Source organism: Ursus arctos, unplaced genomic scaffold, assembly GCF_023065955.2.
Source record: "Ursus arctos isolate Adak ecotype North America unplaced genomic scaffold, UrsArc2.0 scaffold_27, whole genome shotgun sequence".
Taxonomy (NCBI): domain Eukaryota; kingdom Metazoa; phylum Chordata; class Mammalia; order Carnivora; family Ursidae; genus Ursus; species Ursus arctos.
This window is the reverse complement of record NW_026622952.1, coordinates 18173387-18189908: the sequence shown is the minus strand read 5'-3', so window position 1 is coordinate 18189908 and position 16522 is coordinate 18173387. Positions and strand designations below refer to the sequence as shown.

At 37.9% G+C, this 16522-nt stretch overlaps 1 protein-coding gene across 1 annotated transcript in view; it reads right to left on the bottom strand.

Moving 5' to 3' along the window:
• SGCZ (sarcoglycan zeta) overlaps positions 1 to 16252 on the bottom strand; it is a 1051274-nt gene extending 1035022 nt beyond the window's left edge. The window contains exon 1 of the mRNA XM_026508469.3: positions 15072 to 16252. Coding sequence (XP_026364254.2) covers positions 15072 to 15110 — 39 coding nt within the window. The 5' untranslated portion in view covers positions 15111 to 16252. The remainder of the gene's footprint in view (positions 1 to 15071) is intronic.
• Positions 16253 to 16522: the final 270 nt, after the last annotated feature.

Sequence of the window (16522 nt, the reverse complement as noted above, 5' to 3'; positions counted from 1 at the left end):
TTCGTGAGAGTATAGTTTGAGAATCTGTCTCTGAATCCAAAGGCATGATTTAAACGATAAAAATTTTAGACAATATGGGAAACATATTTTTTCCAGGATGTAGGGAGATTAGAGAATCTTAAATCATACCACATAGGTAGCTTTCTATCTCACCAAAACTTAGAGCATACTTTATGATACCTAAGAATCTCCTAGTGTGTTGCTAATCTGAAATTGAGCTGAACTAGGATTACCACTACTGGAACCTGGAACCAGATACCAAAGATACAGAAACTGGAAAAAAAAAAATCTCCCTAGGCTAAGCATTACAGAGAATAGAAAACTCAAAATCAGCTGCAAGTTGGGAAATCTGCAGTAAGATCTCAGCTACAAAAATACAGCTTCTGCAAGGTTTTGATGTATATCATGATTAAAGTTGCCCCAAAAATCCAATGGGAAAATTTCTCCACCTGCCCCAAAGATGACTTCTTATGTTACCACCAAAGGGTAGTGACAAACCTATAAAAAGCCCTCCCCCACAACAAACAAAACACCATAGTCTCAGAGATACAGAGAAGAGACTGATGGTTACCAGAGGTGGGGGGTTGCCAGAGATAGGAGAAATGGATTAAGGGAGTCAAAGGTACAAAGTTACATTTATAACATAAATGAGCCCTGGAGATGTAATATATAGCATGGCAACTATAATTAATAATACTGTAAAGCATATTGGAAAGTTGTTAAAAGAATAAATTTTAAAAGTTTCTCATCAAACACACAAAAATTCTGTAACTATGTAGGGTGACAGATGTTAACTAGATTTATTATAGTGCTCAAATATCAAATCATTTTGTTCTATACCTAAAACCTAAATATAATGCTGTGTGCCAATTATACCTCAATTAAAAGAAAAAAAGCCTAGAAATGTGTGGAGGATCATTAGTCACAGAAACTGAGCAGTACTTCATCACCTAAGTCATGTTTTTATTCATTGTTGGACCAGATAGAGAGAGAGAGAAAGGAATGAAGGAAGAGAGGGAGGGAGGGAGGGAGGGAGGGAGGGAAGGAGGGAGGGAAGGAAAAGAAAAGAAAGGAAAGGAAAGGAAAGGAAAAGAAGAAAAGAAAAGAAAAGAAAAGAAAAGAAAAGAAAAGAAAAGAAAGAAGAAAAGAAAAGAAAAGAAAAGAAAAGAAAAAAGTTGACTGAAAAAGAGATCATCGTTTCCCCCAATATAAAATTCTGGTTGGCCACCAAATATTGCCAAATATATATCAACAAGGATGTAATAAATATCTAACATGTATCAGAGGCACAGTAGATTAACATTAGGATGGGAAATATGAAACACGATCTACAATCCCTAGTGTTCATACGTATATGTTTATCCACATAACACAGAGTCAGTGCAGAATATATACACAGATAAAAATAAGATTTTAAAAGGTACAGTATGATCACTATGGGTGCAGTGACTAGGAGAAAGTATCTTAAAAGAGATAATATGGTATTTCTTGGATAAACACCAATTATTAACCGAGTCCATTTTTCTCCTTTCACAAGGAATCAGGAAACTTATAAAATACCAAGGTGGATAAATAAAAAAGAAAATCACAACTAGACATAAAATTAAAGAACACAAAAGAGAAAAAGGTCTTCAAAGTAACTAAAGAGAAAATAAATAATACATCTATTCAATGATATTTGGACTAAGATTTGATTTCTCATTGACAGCAGTGGAAGCAAGAAGACAGTGAAATAATATCTACAATATACTAAGAGGAAATCCCTATTTATCTAGAATTGTAACCTATAAAAAATATTTTAAACATGAGAGTGAAAAAAGATCTTTTCAGGCTACCAAGAAAATGGAGTTTCCCACCACCAGCTGTACTTCAGACAAAAAGAAAATGATTTCCGGAATGAAATTGTTAAATTAAATACAAATAAGTTAAATGTGCTAAATAAGAGGCAAAACATTATCCAAATGGATTTCTAAAATCTAGATATGTGCTGTTTGCAAGAGATAAATATAAAACTTAAGTAGACAAAGGGGTTGAAAACAAAAGGATATCAGAAACACTAACCTATTATGGTAATAATACTAAAGAGGCAGATAATATCATATTTTATCATACTGAGGAGTACGTAGTAGTGTAAGTACTAGTAGCTACATTAAAATCAGAAAAAAATAAATTTAAGGCAGAAATCATTATCAGAGATAAAGAGGTAATTACATAATAACAAAGGTCTCAACTCACCAGGAAAATAAAACAAATTAAACTTAAATGTATCTAATAATATAGTCTCAAATATGTACGGCAAAATTTGAGAGGTCTGTTAGAACACCATCATAACAGAAAATTTTAACATATCTCTTTTATAATTTATAGATTAAACTAACAAAATACAAAGATTATGGAATATAAAAATAATATTAATAATAATCTAATAAGACTTGATCTCTAAAAAATGAAAAAAAATACCTTCTTTCCAAGGAAACTTAGAACATGAATATTGGCTTTATACTAGCACTTAAACAATTTTGCCAAGTCTCAAAGACTGGTATCCTACAGACCATTTTCTCTACCATACACAGTTAGTTAAGAATGTATAGTGGAGCTAAATGTACAAAGTGTGTAGGAACACAAAGGAAGAAACAACCATCTCTTCCTAGGGCTAGGTACTAGTCGAGTGGGAGTTCTCTCATCAAAGAAGCAGAGATGTATTCTAGACAAGTGAATATGAAATATTACAAAGGAACAAAAGAAACTGGCATGATCAAGGAGAAGTGAGTTATTAAGTGAAGTTATGATTGAACATATGTGTTGTGTGTGTGTGTATGTGTGTGTGTGTGTGTGTGTTGGAAGGTAAGAGAATGTCATACGTGGCCTGAAAATGAGCAAGATCTATATCATGTTTTATCATATTGAGGAGTATATATTATAAAATAAATAACAGGGAATCAACAATGACATTTAAGCAGGTGAGGGACAAAATATTATTTTATTCTAAAAGAGAAATCTGAAAGTATAAAATGTGAATTGCTTGTCAAATACACTGGACACAGGTAGACCAGTCAGATGCTGATGCAAATCTGGTTGGTTTCTTAATAAGGAAGAATTTCCCTCTGAAGAAGCATGAATATATCTGACTTCCTAGAATCTCCCATTCTTGCAGATCACATTTTCTTAGGAGGCCCCTCATTAGCCATTGTTATAATCAGCCATCTTCAGGTAGATTTTGGTCTCCCATTCCCACTTTGATGTATGCATTTCTACATTACTCTTATTAGCCCACAGTGTTAGACTTATAAGACTCGTACAACAACTAAAACAGATCTATTATGATTAAGTAACCTTTAGTGAAGAACTAAGCATAACAAGGATAAAATTATTACAAACCCGTCTATCCAACAGTGTGAGTTTTACAGGTCACTAATAAACCAAATCCATTAGCTATAATGTGCATTTCAGAATACACATTGGCCTATCTCTACTGAGATTCCTTCGGGTCTTCTCTCTACCTAGTTAGGTGGCTTACTCCTTGGGCCACCTCACGGAGACAGAGCTGTCAAATCTCCAGAGGCAGATAATATATCTGACTATAAAAAATCTGATCAAACTGTCAAAAACACAGAAAAATCAGCTAAGGAAACTGTGACACATAGTTCATGGTTCTGGGGCAGTGTATGCAACCGTTTCACTGAGGAAAAAAACAAAATTTATCATTATTATCTCCAAATAATCTGTGGTCTCCTTTTCCCCCAGTCTGAACAGTTTAGTCATAGTTAGTTCTTGGATACTATCAGGCCTAGCTTTTAGAAATCATCTTTTCTTTAGTTTTGATGGTAACCATAGGCAGTTCTAGAAATCTCTAAATCCCTCTCCATCCAGCATCAGGGTTAGCTTGGTGCCCTAGTTTCCAGTATTTCCCAACTTACTGTGAGATGACTTGCTAAGAATAGCAAAGAGAATATATAAATCTCTTCACAGTGATTCCAAGCCCACCCCCAGCTCTGTGGCCACAACTGCAACATCACATTAGAATTCACCATGGTATGGCCAGCGCCACTGCAAGAAATACATGTGTACGTGTGGAATAAAAGAGAATACTTGACAAAAATTCAGATCAGAGATGAGACCTTGATCTAGGACTTTAACAAAAGGTATGGAGGGAAGGACTTGGGACTGTGTGATTAGCATACACCATCACCTTGTAAATACAAAATAGAAGCTATGAGTATATGAGACTATCTAGGAAGTATGTAGAAAGAGGGAATGAAAATATACCACAGGACAAAATCTCAGGGAACAGAAACTTTGGAGAATGCATACACAAGGGAGCTATTAAAAGAGTCTGGGAGTGAAAAATCAAATAGGTGAAAGTTCTTACGTTACACTTAAAACATTGAAAATATTAAAAAGTATCATTTTTGCCGAGAATTCAATAATGTATATACCAAAGAGCTATAATGTTTACATCCACCAATATCATAGTGAATCACAGGTCTTATAATGTAACATTTAGATACTGGATTATTTAAAGAGAAGGACAGAATATCATTTAAGTCAAATGTTCTTTTGGGATGGGAACATAATATTAATTCTGTGTATTTCTGTGTTTACTTGGATTCATTCTTTCTTTTCTAATGAAGCTTTAGATTAACTTTCCCAGATTTTATTTGATGTTTCTTCTTGTTATCTTTATTCATTTGTACTCCAACATCATATGGCATAAAACAAAAAATAGAAAAAATAAGATTTCGGTCTTTGGTATTTTGATCACACTGTGCATGCTGGAAAACATTAAAGTATAGTTCTACAACTTTATGCATGGAGCTTAAAATGAGGTGGGTAGTGCATCTCACTAAATCTCACAAACTGAGGCAGAGAAAACCAAAAATTTACCCTCTGAGCGTATTCGCAGATAATTTTAACAATTATGCAAGTCTATGAAATCAAGTTGAAGTATAATCATTTGAGAGAGCATAATATTGCATCCAATATTAAATTTTTAGTATGCTTGAATGACATTTTTCTAAAAGTTTCTGAAATCCACTTCAGGTATGTAAATATGAAACAAACAAAAGCATTGCTAATTGCAAATGTTAAGCACTTTAAAGTCAGTTGTGTTTTTATTTACTATGTATTAACAGCTATCCATGGTTTAGAAAATAAGTAAAATAAATACATATGTAATAACATACTCATATTTACAAAATGAAAGATTCGTATAGTAACTGGGCTCAGAAGCAAATGAAAGATCCTCAATTACACATACCACACGCCAAAAATATGTTTAAGCTATTTTTGCTGTATATTTCACATCCATAATTATTAAATACTTCTAATTTCTCCTAGGAATGCTTAATAACAAGGGCCTTTATTATTAAGACAGGACACCATCATGAACTGCCTCTTCTTTGGGCCATGACTCCAGCATGAACTTCAAGAAACTTGATGAAATGAAATAAAACATCCAAAAGTCTAAACAGCCTCTGCTTCCTGGAGCCATCAACCGATCAAAACATCAATTTTAAAAAGTGGGTCTGAGAGAAATTAAGCAAGATGCTAAGATGAGCTCATTTATTTTAACTTTTCTTAAATAATGTCTCCACCCCAGACAAAAGTACTAGGCATTAGAAATGCAGAGATTTAGAAGTGCAGGTGTGCATTCTCCCCAAATGCCAAATTTGAAAACAAAAAATAATAACAATAATTTAACCGCAGTTATCTTAGAACGTGTACAAGTTCTGATAACATCAGTGCTAGATCACAGTCTTTCACCCCCAGAGTCGGTGGGTTTTATTCTGTGGCAAGCGGGGTCAAAAATTACCATACAATGGAAGTCTTGCACACGACATAACTGGACACAGACAGCATAATTTAAACCTTCTAAACTCTGTATCAGCTGACAAAGTAAAGTAAATGCATACTGAGGTATAAGCTGTTCAGAAGAGATGCTAAATATTGCAGCATGACCACTGCAACATTATGAAAATACTTGAGTCTCTGCAAAAGGTCTTAATAACCTTTAAGTATATATGCATTTATAACCAGTAATCCCTTGTGAAAGTATTTAAGAAGAGTGAAGAAAAAGAAGTACTATGAGGCCAGGAATTGGGTTAAGACACAAGTATACTTGTTAGAGATGGGCCACAAATCTGCCTCTAAGCTTTTTAGCAACTAAGGCAAAAGGGGAAATACAATCAGTTTTATCATGAAAAGGTTTCCTAAGATTAAATACGAAGCAGGTGCTTAGCTGTATAACTGATTCTGGTACTCAGACTAGAAAGAACGGCCCTCTCTTGAGTCTCATGTTGAGAGGGAGGTGGAAACCTAGAATATAATTCAATAAGACTTTAGGTAAGCAATTTCTCTCCTTGAGGTGGTTAGCTACTCCTCCTTATTTGGATTTTAAAATCCCTCCAATACTCTGAGTAGATACAGACTTGTGGAATCACCATGATAACAGTACTTTCCCCATTCGTGACATTGATTCATTATATCATGTTTCACTAAAATGCTCTTGCTCATGGCAAGCTGAATTGGTTATTTCTACCCAAGAAAGAATCAAAGGCTCTTTTATCTCAGGTAGATTGTATTTATTTTTCCAGCCATGCTAAAGAAAGATGGAAGTTTAAAAGCCAATATGAAAAGAAGTTAGACAGTGATAATGTGTGGGTTAGCAACTGAAGCATTACGTGCCTCCAGCAAAGAGGAATATAGTAAGCTCTTGGCTCTCAGAGATTTAAGGTTTGCATTTTTAACTATTTAGGAGTAACCCGGAATGCTTGCGGCTTGCAGCCGTTAATAATTCAGCTGAGACCCCAACAAAGCAGGTGTGAATGTGTAAGGCAGCGGCCGCGTAAGTCAGCCTGATCCACCACACAGAAGCCAAAGCGCAAAGCAGCTTGGTTGCGTCCTTTCTCCATGTTACTTCAACACTCACTCTGGTGAATAAAGAAACTATGTGTCTTTGAAGAAAATGGTCTCCAGAAGAATGACAAAATCTAGTTCTGATGATGAAAGAGATCTAAGAAAATGATGGTTCTTAGGCAGAAAATATGTGTTATCAGATAAATCACCCCCTCTAGTCAGACCCTTAAATGTTGACTTGCCAAGGTTTGGTAAAGCATTCCTCAAGAAAAGGTATTATTCAATAGTGACCCTCCTATGAATATAAAAGAAACATCCTTCCAAAATTATACTGAGTTAACCGTATATCTTCACTTGTGATTCCTGGTATAAATATGATTTGGAAAAAATGATATGAAAAAAGCATATCAAGATTTACAGCCAGTTTTACAGTGCAATAACAATTTCTGTTGAGTCGCAAAGACTGCCATTAAGAACTTCAGCTTTATTTTGGATTAAATCACCTGGTATTTATTTTCAGATTACCGAGATACCATAAAACCTAAAGACTTAATAATTTTAGTGTCAGTATAATCACTCAGATGGATTTTTAAATTTTATGATTAATACTAAATGTATATCAAGCTGGAATGCCAAAGCAACACTAGAGGTTAAATCCAATGTACAGTCCTAGCAAAATGAACATTATTTGCAGTGACCTGAGAGGCAGAATAATGAAGAAGACTAGCAGACTTGGACAAAATATAGAGAGTTTATTTTGAAAGACTGGTACAAGGTTATGAAACTCTTATCCAGTGGTCTCAATCTGTGATTTATTTATCACTTTCTTATAGGCTTTATTCACAAACACCAACCATCAGTAATCTGGCCCAAAGTAAATGATTAGGAATAAGCAGAGTAGTAAAAATAAATATGGCCTGTGAACAATAATTCTGCAACAGGAGTAAATACTATGACTATTGGTAAAATACCATCACTTTTATTTGAAACAAGAATATTAAAGAAATTCAGTGAGAAATTTCTACGATCAGAAGTTCTATGAACTTCCTGGAACTGTGGCCAGTAAAAAGAGCATAGGATTTAGAAATGAAGGGCACAGACTTAAGTTCTTATTCCATTATTTATTAATCATGTGGTCGTCGACATTTCACTTGATTTTTCTGTCTCCATTTTGTCATCTTTAAAATAAGAATACGATACTCAGCAGACAAACTTATAATGACATTCAAACAAGGAAGTATTTGGGGAATAAAAACAGCTAATATTAACTTTATTTACCAATTTGGAAAGGATTTTCTTCCAGGACGGCACAAAAAATGGCATTCTGAAACAAATACTCAGAGCTCTAGACTCTGAGACCGGCAAGATCCTTAGAGGTCCTGAGGCTTTTACCCTGTGTTCCCCAGTCTTACAGTTCTGGGGTCAGCGTCCCGGGGTCAACAGCAGGGGCCAAGACTTGCAGAGAGCCTCCAGTCTCTCTTGAACCAGAGCTGATCCCCTTTTATTGGTATTAGATATTACAAAGATGTTGTTTGAACAAATCTTTCAACTATGGCCAAAAATGACTACAGCAAAAAGTATAAGGAGATTGTTTCCACTTAGCAACATCACCATCACCCAAGAAGCTTGAGGGGAAGAAGGACTGTGACACAAACTCTGGCTGATGGCCAAGCCAGGGTTTGAACAAGGACTTGTAAGTCTTCCCTGAACCAGATGAATGCCCTTTCCACCACACAAATCAATGACTTTAAAGGCTCTGGGCTGATGGATGTGGAGTGAGAGTTTTAAGTACTTTGGGGTGCCTCTGACTTCTAACTGCTGGTAAACTCCATTTTGGTGTAGAGTGATTGCTTTAATGAATATCCAAGGCTGAAGTTTTAGCTCTTATTTCACAAATGGACACTGATATGGCAATTAAAGCCTTTTTGGCTGGATAGTAAAATCCTTTATTTTTAAAGGTCTCTGATGTCAAGTTGGTGTAGAACACTCTAGATAACCTATTTAATACCAGCAGAGCAGTACAAATGTTCTAAAACCTGATGGGGGCTTACAGTACTTTTCAGAGTGAATCTATAAAAATATTGTTTGGGAGTGTCAAGAAAACTCTCAAGGCATTTGGCACAATTTTTAATTGTTAGGATGGGAGTCTGCAAATCTCTTGGAGGGATGGTAATCCTTTAATTTGCTCATTCTGGGGTTGGCCTACAAGTCTCTAGTAAGTTTCATTAAGGATGTAAGATCACCACATGTTTCTGTAAATTTGCAAAGAAAAAGAAACGATTTAAAGTAAAATAAAAATGTAGATGTTAGCATATTAACATCTACATCTACATAAAATGAGATAGCTCACTTTTAGTCATATAGAGATTTAGAAGCTAGAATTTTATCACAAATTCTCAATAAATCAGCAAAATTCTCAACAACTTATAAACTTCTATGTTGACATTTATTCATTTACCTACCTAAATGCCTATCCTCAAACATCTGACATACATTCAAACAAAAATACATGGTCATAGGGGAAGAGAGGAAAAAATGAAACAAGAAGAAACCAGAGAGGGAGACAAACCCAGAAGAGACTCTTAATCTCAGGAAACAAACTGAGGGTTGCTGGAGGGGAGAGGGGTGGGAAGGATGGGGTGGCTGGGTGATGGACATTGGGGAGGGTATGTGCTTTGGTGAGCGCTGTGAATTGTGTAAAACTGATCAGTCACAGACCTGTAGCCCTGAAATAAATAATACATTATATAAAAATAAAATAAAAATAAAAATACATGGCCATTTTCCTTACTAACTTAAAGTTGTAATCTCTGCCAAATTCTATTTTAGCTGAAATTCCGATACAGGATGAGAAAAACCTCACTAAATATTATATAAAAGGAATGCCCCCAAAGACACATGCTGAATTATTGTCTTACAGCATTAAGCCATCTTGTGTAGCTATGATTTTGAGTCCATAAATCCTAAAATATTCTTTTGTCCTGGACCTTCAAAATTTGATGTATTCTCAATTGGTAAAGTCTGAAGATCAGCAAAGCTGTAATAGCCAGTAGGAAGACTTGGAATAAATGCTGAGTGATGACAGCAGGCCCCGAAGACTTCAGAAATAGTCATTTACACAACTGCCTTCCAATTTTAAACAAAATTGTTTATTTTTCTTAATTCTCTTTCCACTCACATCAAAAATGTTCCCTCATCCCTCCTGATTTTATAAAAAAAAAAAAAAAAAAAAAAAGAATGTTTCATTACTATTACTGGAAGTTTATTTCAACTTCAATGAAACAAGTCCATATTCTGAATATGAGGACATGAAGATTAACTGTTTCTGAATCTTCATGACTAGTTTGTTATCAAAGAGAAATGGGACTAGCCCTGGATGGAGACAATTGTAATTGCTTTAGATGTGAAAGAGGTCAAATAATTCAATAATCACAAATGTTTCCTAATTCTAAGCCAAGAAATGAATATATAAAGCAGGTTGCTAAAAATATGACATTTGTTAAAGAGTACTATTTTTCACTATGGAATGACTAACTTAAAAAAAAAAAGGAAAAAACACCTACTTACACTCATCACAAAGCCTCCTACACTGCAGCAACCCTGACTTTCCTGAGCTGAGCGTCTTATTGATGAAACAAAAAAACGTTTTTAGAATTCTTCCAAGTGCCAACTCTCTTATTTGATGGAAATTGTAGACTAATGTACTATGAGACTTGGTTTAAGACCTCAGCATTTTTTTTTAAAGATTTTATTTATTTATTCGACAGAGACAGAGACAGCCAGCGAGAGAGGGAACACAAGCAGGGGGAGTGGGAGAGGAAGAAGCAGGCTCATAGCGGAAGAGCCTGATGTGGGGCTCGATCCCATAACGCCAGGATCACTCCCTGAGCCGAAGGCAGACGCTTAACCGCTGTGCCACCCAGGCGCCCCAAGACCTCAGCATTTTTATGTCAACCCCTTGTTGAAACACCTCTGCATTTCTCTTTTTTGCTAGATTATCATTTCTCACCCATGTAATACTTTCTTAATGATCTCATTGTATTATTCAGGGAAGCTTTTTCCTGGCCTATCTAGGGCAAGTTTCAAGTTCTTGGTAAATGAAATTTTATTTAAATTAAGGAGATAAAATTAAGTAACAGTGACTGGACCACATTTAATTAACTCAAACAAGTACAATTATATTTATTGAAAAGTTGTTTTATGCATCTCAAGATTAACTATGCAGTTTATAATTTTTGCACCTTGTAAAATGATAATTAAGAAAATATTCTGGAAGCATACTGTTTATACTCTGCAAGCAATGGAAAAATTTCATTTGAACTTCTAGCCAGTCATCCCATTAAAGAAACAGTCCTGACAAATAAATAAATTAAAGCTGGGATCAAATAAGACTGCAAAAAGGATACTGTGCTCCTGATGTGTCTTATGTTTTTGATCACAAAGCAAATAACAATTATCTACAAATGTATTCTTAGCATCTGAAAACATAATTTCTTAAAACTCCTATTTCAAAAGCTGAGTAAAAGAATCACCAAAGTCTTATGTATTAAACGTAGCCATTTATGCAACCTAATATTTCTTATAAACACCACAAAAAGCAAATTTATAAGTGTCAGTTCCAAAAGTTACTAGTGCATAACATATGTTGTTTAAAAGAGGGCAACTACAGAGCTAACATAAAAGCCAAAGCTACCATCGTAAATATCAATTATGGAAAGTCCTCTCTAACTCAGAGATATTCCAGGAAAGAAGGTGATTTCTCGAATATCAATATTCATCAACACTCACATATCCAAAGCAGTAACCCACATTTTGGGTTGTTTGATGTCGTTTCTTCTTTAAAACAAACACCAGGGCAAAATCCAAAGTAAAGCTTATACATTTATTGGAGAAACAGATAGAGATCAAAGGGAAAAGAACAGACCAAAAGTCTTTCTGGATGAGAACTCTCTAGCTTTTCAACACTGATCTGTTTCATCAGGAGCTTGTGTGCAGGATAGAATATGATACATCCTCACCTCCATTAGCAAGTTTTATACACACAACTATATTTTACTTTTCCACCACTATATCTTTTAATGTGCATATTATATTTAGTTTTATGATAATGACAACAATGGCATAACACCTAATTATTGGAGTTTATCTTCAGTTTAAAAACTTGCAAAAGACAACACTGTTTACTGAACAGCATATAAAAAAATCAATGTCCACACATAAAGCATAGCAAAAAATATACTTTTGCTAAAACCTCATAAGGGGAAAATAAGGTTTACCACAAAAAAAAAGATAAAAAATTAGGAAAATCTTCCTTTCTTAAAATTCGAGGGAAGCAGTTTCACCTAATAATAGCACTAATGATCTAAAACTAAGTTATATGGTATTTTCATACTATTATGCACATTATTTATTTATCAATTCCCAGCAAACATTGTTTTTCTTTTCATGTATTTAAAGCATCGCAGAAAGTAAAGTTTTCATACGGATGTGCCTTAACGTAAGCAACCTTGGACCACAGTAAGGAAAGTCAACAGGCAGATAATGTAAAAAATAAGTACCCCCAGCTTTTATCTCTCCTTTGTCCACTGACCACCATGGGGGTCTCCTTCAGTAAGAAGACACCAGAAAATAACTTCAACTGGAACTCTCTAGAAAACCCAAGCCAATGAATTCTGCTGGTAAGAGGGAATCCAGACAAGTTATTCGACATGCAGTACAGCCATCTCTAGAAAGTGTTTATATTCCCAAACGTGTTTCAAAGTGTCCATGTTCCAGAAGCGTAGTCAAACCTGACAACACAAATTTACACCCAAACTGGAGGGTCTCAAACATTTTCGAATAAGGCTTAAGTACATTTCCTCTCTTCCTAGTTGTGACTCCCAACAGTGGCTTGTCCCTGACATAATTGTTCGGCAACCTCAACAGATCTTTGCCTTGAACATGCCTTCACTTCCTCCCAGTCATTGACAATATACCTCCTCCCACCCAAGCTCTTCCATTGTCTACCCTATGCTGCTTAGCTGCAAAGTGTATCACCCTCTGGCTGTGAGAATCTCTGAGTTCATGTGTAGTAGTTTTGAGGATAACCGGGATCTTCTACTAAACTAGACAGAAGCTTCCAGAGTAGGTTTTCTCCTTGGCTAATTTAAACAACAATTTAGTGGTGCCAAGATTCGGGGAGGGGGCAGGGGCTAAGCTAGTAAAACACGAATGGGGTATCAGGGGAAATGATCACCCCAAACCATTTTCCCTCCCATTTCTCATAAGAAAAAGCTTTCCTCTGTGCCATACCCAATATCTAAAATAATAATAATAATAATAATAATAATAATAAAAAATCTGGATGACTCTGCCTCTGCATGAGATGCACATTACAAACGTTCATATGCTTTCTTTTGCATCTCCAAGCCTCCCCCTCTCTCAAGAGACTGGGATGCTTGGAAAAAGCTGCAAGGCATCTTTTCAAACACAAAGGCAATGTATTCTCTCTTGGTCTAATACAGAAATAATAGCAGAGCTCTCTTCTAGGTGAAGGGCTACTGACTGTGACCTTGGCCCTACCCCAGAAACTTGTTCCCCAACTTTAACTGGAACAGCAAATATGCCTTCTCCCTACTTCACTTCTTTTCAACAAAACCAAAGTCTACCAAAGTCTTAAATGAAGTGATGTCTAAGTTCTGACCATCCCACCCCACTCAGTCTTCATCTACAGTCTGTGGCTGGGCAGATTCCACAAAGCGCAGCCAAGGTTCTGTCCCTCCTTCCTTTCCCTTCTATGCAATTTGGAGCACCAAGAGATATGGAGTCCACACTCCGGGAGACCTGGGCTCCTGGCTGGGCGTGCTCCGTGGCCAGGGCAGACAGCCGGCTGCTGACAGCCTTTTGCCCTCTACAGGGGATTTCTCCAGCCCTCTCTTCTTACAGGGCAAATCCATTTGCCATGACATTTCCAAGCAAACCTCAAGTTTCCCCAGTGGGTAGGAGTGTCTAAAGTCCTCACCTGAACTAAGTCCATTGGAAATGAATCTCTAGTAAAAAAAAAATAAAATAAAATATCCCCTGAAGCAATACAAGTCGAATATAGAAAATGCGTGGGGGTAAAAAAGCGTGGAGAATAAAAAGAAAAGATGCTCCCAGCTTCGCCCCCTTTCCCGCTTTTTCATTTACAGTGAGCGGGACATTTAAATTATTTTGTAGTTTGTTGATTTTTTAAGGTTTTTGTTTGTTTGTTTGTTTTTGGGGGGGTTGTGTTTTTGTGTTTTGTTTTGTTGGTCTTTTTAAAAACGGCACTGCAGGCAGAGATGCCCACAGGCAGAGGGGCAAACTGTCAGCCTGGATGCCCCTGCCAGCCTTCCCCTCGAGGCCAAGCTGGGGATCCAGGAGGGGGGAGCAGGTGCGGAGAGGGTCCTCCGCTAAACCGCGGGTCGGTGGGGGCACGGCTTGGGTCCGAGACAGTACTCGGCTCCACAGCGGGGGAGGGACACCCTGAGCCACGGCAAGTGCCACTTCCCTCCTCCCCACTCCCCAGACCCTCTCCGAGCCGGGCACCTGCGGCAGGCGCGGTCCTTGCGCTGGCGTAGCCGGGGCAGCCGGAGAACCTCTCCAGTTCCCCCACAGAGCACGAGTTCGCGCCCGGGGCAGTGCAACTGTGGCTGAGACCGACTTAGTGGTCGTGGGAGAAAAGGGCTTCAGTAAGTGTTGGAATGAAAGCAAGCCCTGGCCACCGACGCCTCAGTACTCGGCATCTCCGGAGCGGAAAGAGGCTGTCCCCCGGCAGGTGGGCGGGAGGAGGAAGGGGAGGCAAAGTGGCGGCGCAGCTCGGGCAACTTTGCCGGGCAGCCAGGCGACAGCAGGCAGAGACTGCTGCCGCCGCTTCCCCGGAGAGGCTAACGAGCACTCGGTGCCCGGTCTTGCGCCCAGAGTGCTACCGCAACTCACCAGAAGGAGGACCGGGCGACTGTGGTCGGGAGCGGGAGGCAGGCAGGGAGCCCAGCCCGAGAGTACAAGCTGAGCCCCAGAAAGCCGCCCTCCATGTCCTCGGCCCTAGGAGGGGCGCCTGCGCCCGGGTACGCTGAACCCCAAATGCCCACTCGCCGTCCCACGGGGCCACCAACTATTCTAGCGGTGCAAGGAAGAGGCAGCGGAAAACAGAGCAGAGCAAGAGAGCAGATGAGCGCGAGAAAGCAGGACCGACGCCCGCCCGGAGGATCACGTACCTTTAGCTCCTCAATGTCCAGGTTTGTTGATCTGTCCATGGAGCGAAACTAAAGGAAGTGGAGAGAAACCGGGCAAGTTGAACCAAAAAACAATCTAGTCTTTTAGTTTCCAGCCTAAACTCAGCTTTATCCTCCGCCAAGCCCTGGCAGCTTCTCTCAGTCTCATTCTCCGTGATCACGCCGCCTCCACCGGTTAAAAATAATAAAAATAAATAATAATTATAATTCAGTTTGTTTTACTTCTTGAAAGATTTAGTGACAGGTGATCTTTACCGCGGTGCAACACAGCTCAGTCGAATCAAGCAGGAGGGGGGGGGAAGATCCACTCTATTTAAGATTATTTCTTCTTCTGCAATAAGCTTAGAAACCAGCGAATTGCTGCATCCCAAGAAAAAAAGCTGCTTCCCTGGACAGCATCATGCGGCAAATTTCAAGCAAATGTGTTCAAACTGAAGAGAAGAGTATATAAAAGCCTTCCTCCGTCAGGCTTACTCTGGTAGCTAATTTAGCACACTGAGTCCCAAGCATTAGCAATGATCAATTTCCCTGGCAAGATAACCAAATCCCCGAAGTCCTGCATAGACTTAAAAATGTCTTGCAGCTAAGAGGTATTCTCTCAACGGGGAAAAGAAGATAATAAAGTCTGAAGGGAACGATCTCCTTTGAAGGTTATGCTAAAAAGAGTTGAGAGAATAGGAGGTGGATTCTACAGAGAGAAAAGAGGGAGAGAGAGAAAGCCAGAGAGGGAGAGAAAAATTTTCCTCCTGCTTTGCTGTTTTACTGGCCTTCGCCACCAGGTGACTGACTTCACTTCTCTCTTCCCACAGCCAGCGCTAAGGGGATTTCTCTCATCTGTCAAAAAGCAACATTTCCTATCCAGACAAATACTGTGCTGCTGGGTCTTAAAGACTGCCCGCTGCCCGGAATCCTGTAGGTGACAAGCATTTTAATTCATTCATATTGCCTCATCTCGTTCCTGTAGATCTGGGAGGAACACGCATGTGTGGATTACACGCGTGTATTCACATGTATTCACTTTACATCTCTGTTGCTTTCAGTGTCAGGGAGCTTGAGAAAGACTTTTAAAGAAAGTGACAAATAGTAATAAAGAAAATTTCTCCTACTGATGCTTCTTACCATAAGCAATCCTTTACTGGAAAATTATTCTTTAAATAGACGCTGAGAGGTCAGTACGCTTAACTCGTAGGGTGTAGATTTGGCATCAGGCCTCATTTTTTTTTTTTTTCATTTAAATGTCTTTTAGTGTAAAAGCGTGACTTTTGAAGGGATTTAAATATTCTCCTAATGTTTTATTATGGCCCATAAACTAGTGAGACTTAAAAATGTTTTTGGATTCAGAAAAAGGGCCGAATAAATAATTACCTTTGTTTCAAAAAAAAATTTTTTTTTATTTAAGTATATGCATCATCTAGTCCCCTGGCCTCCTTCTC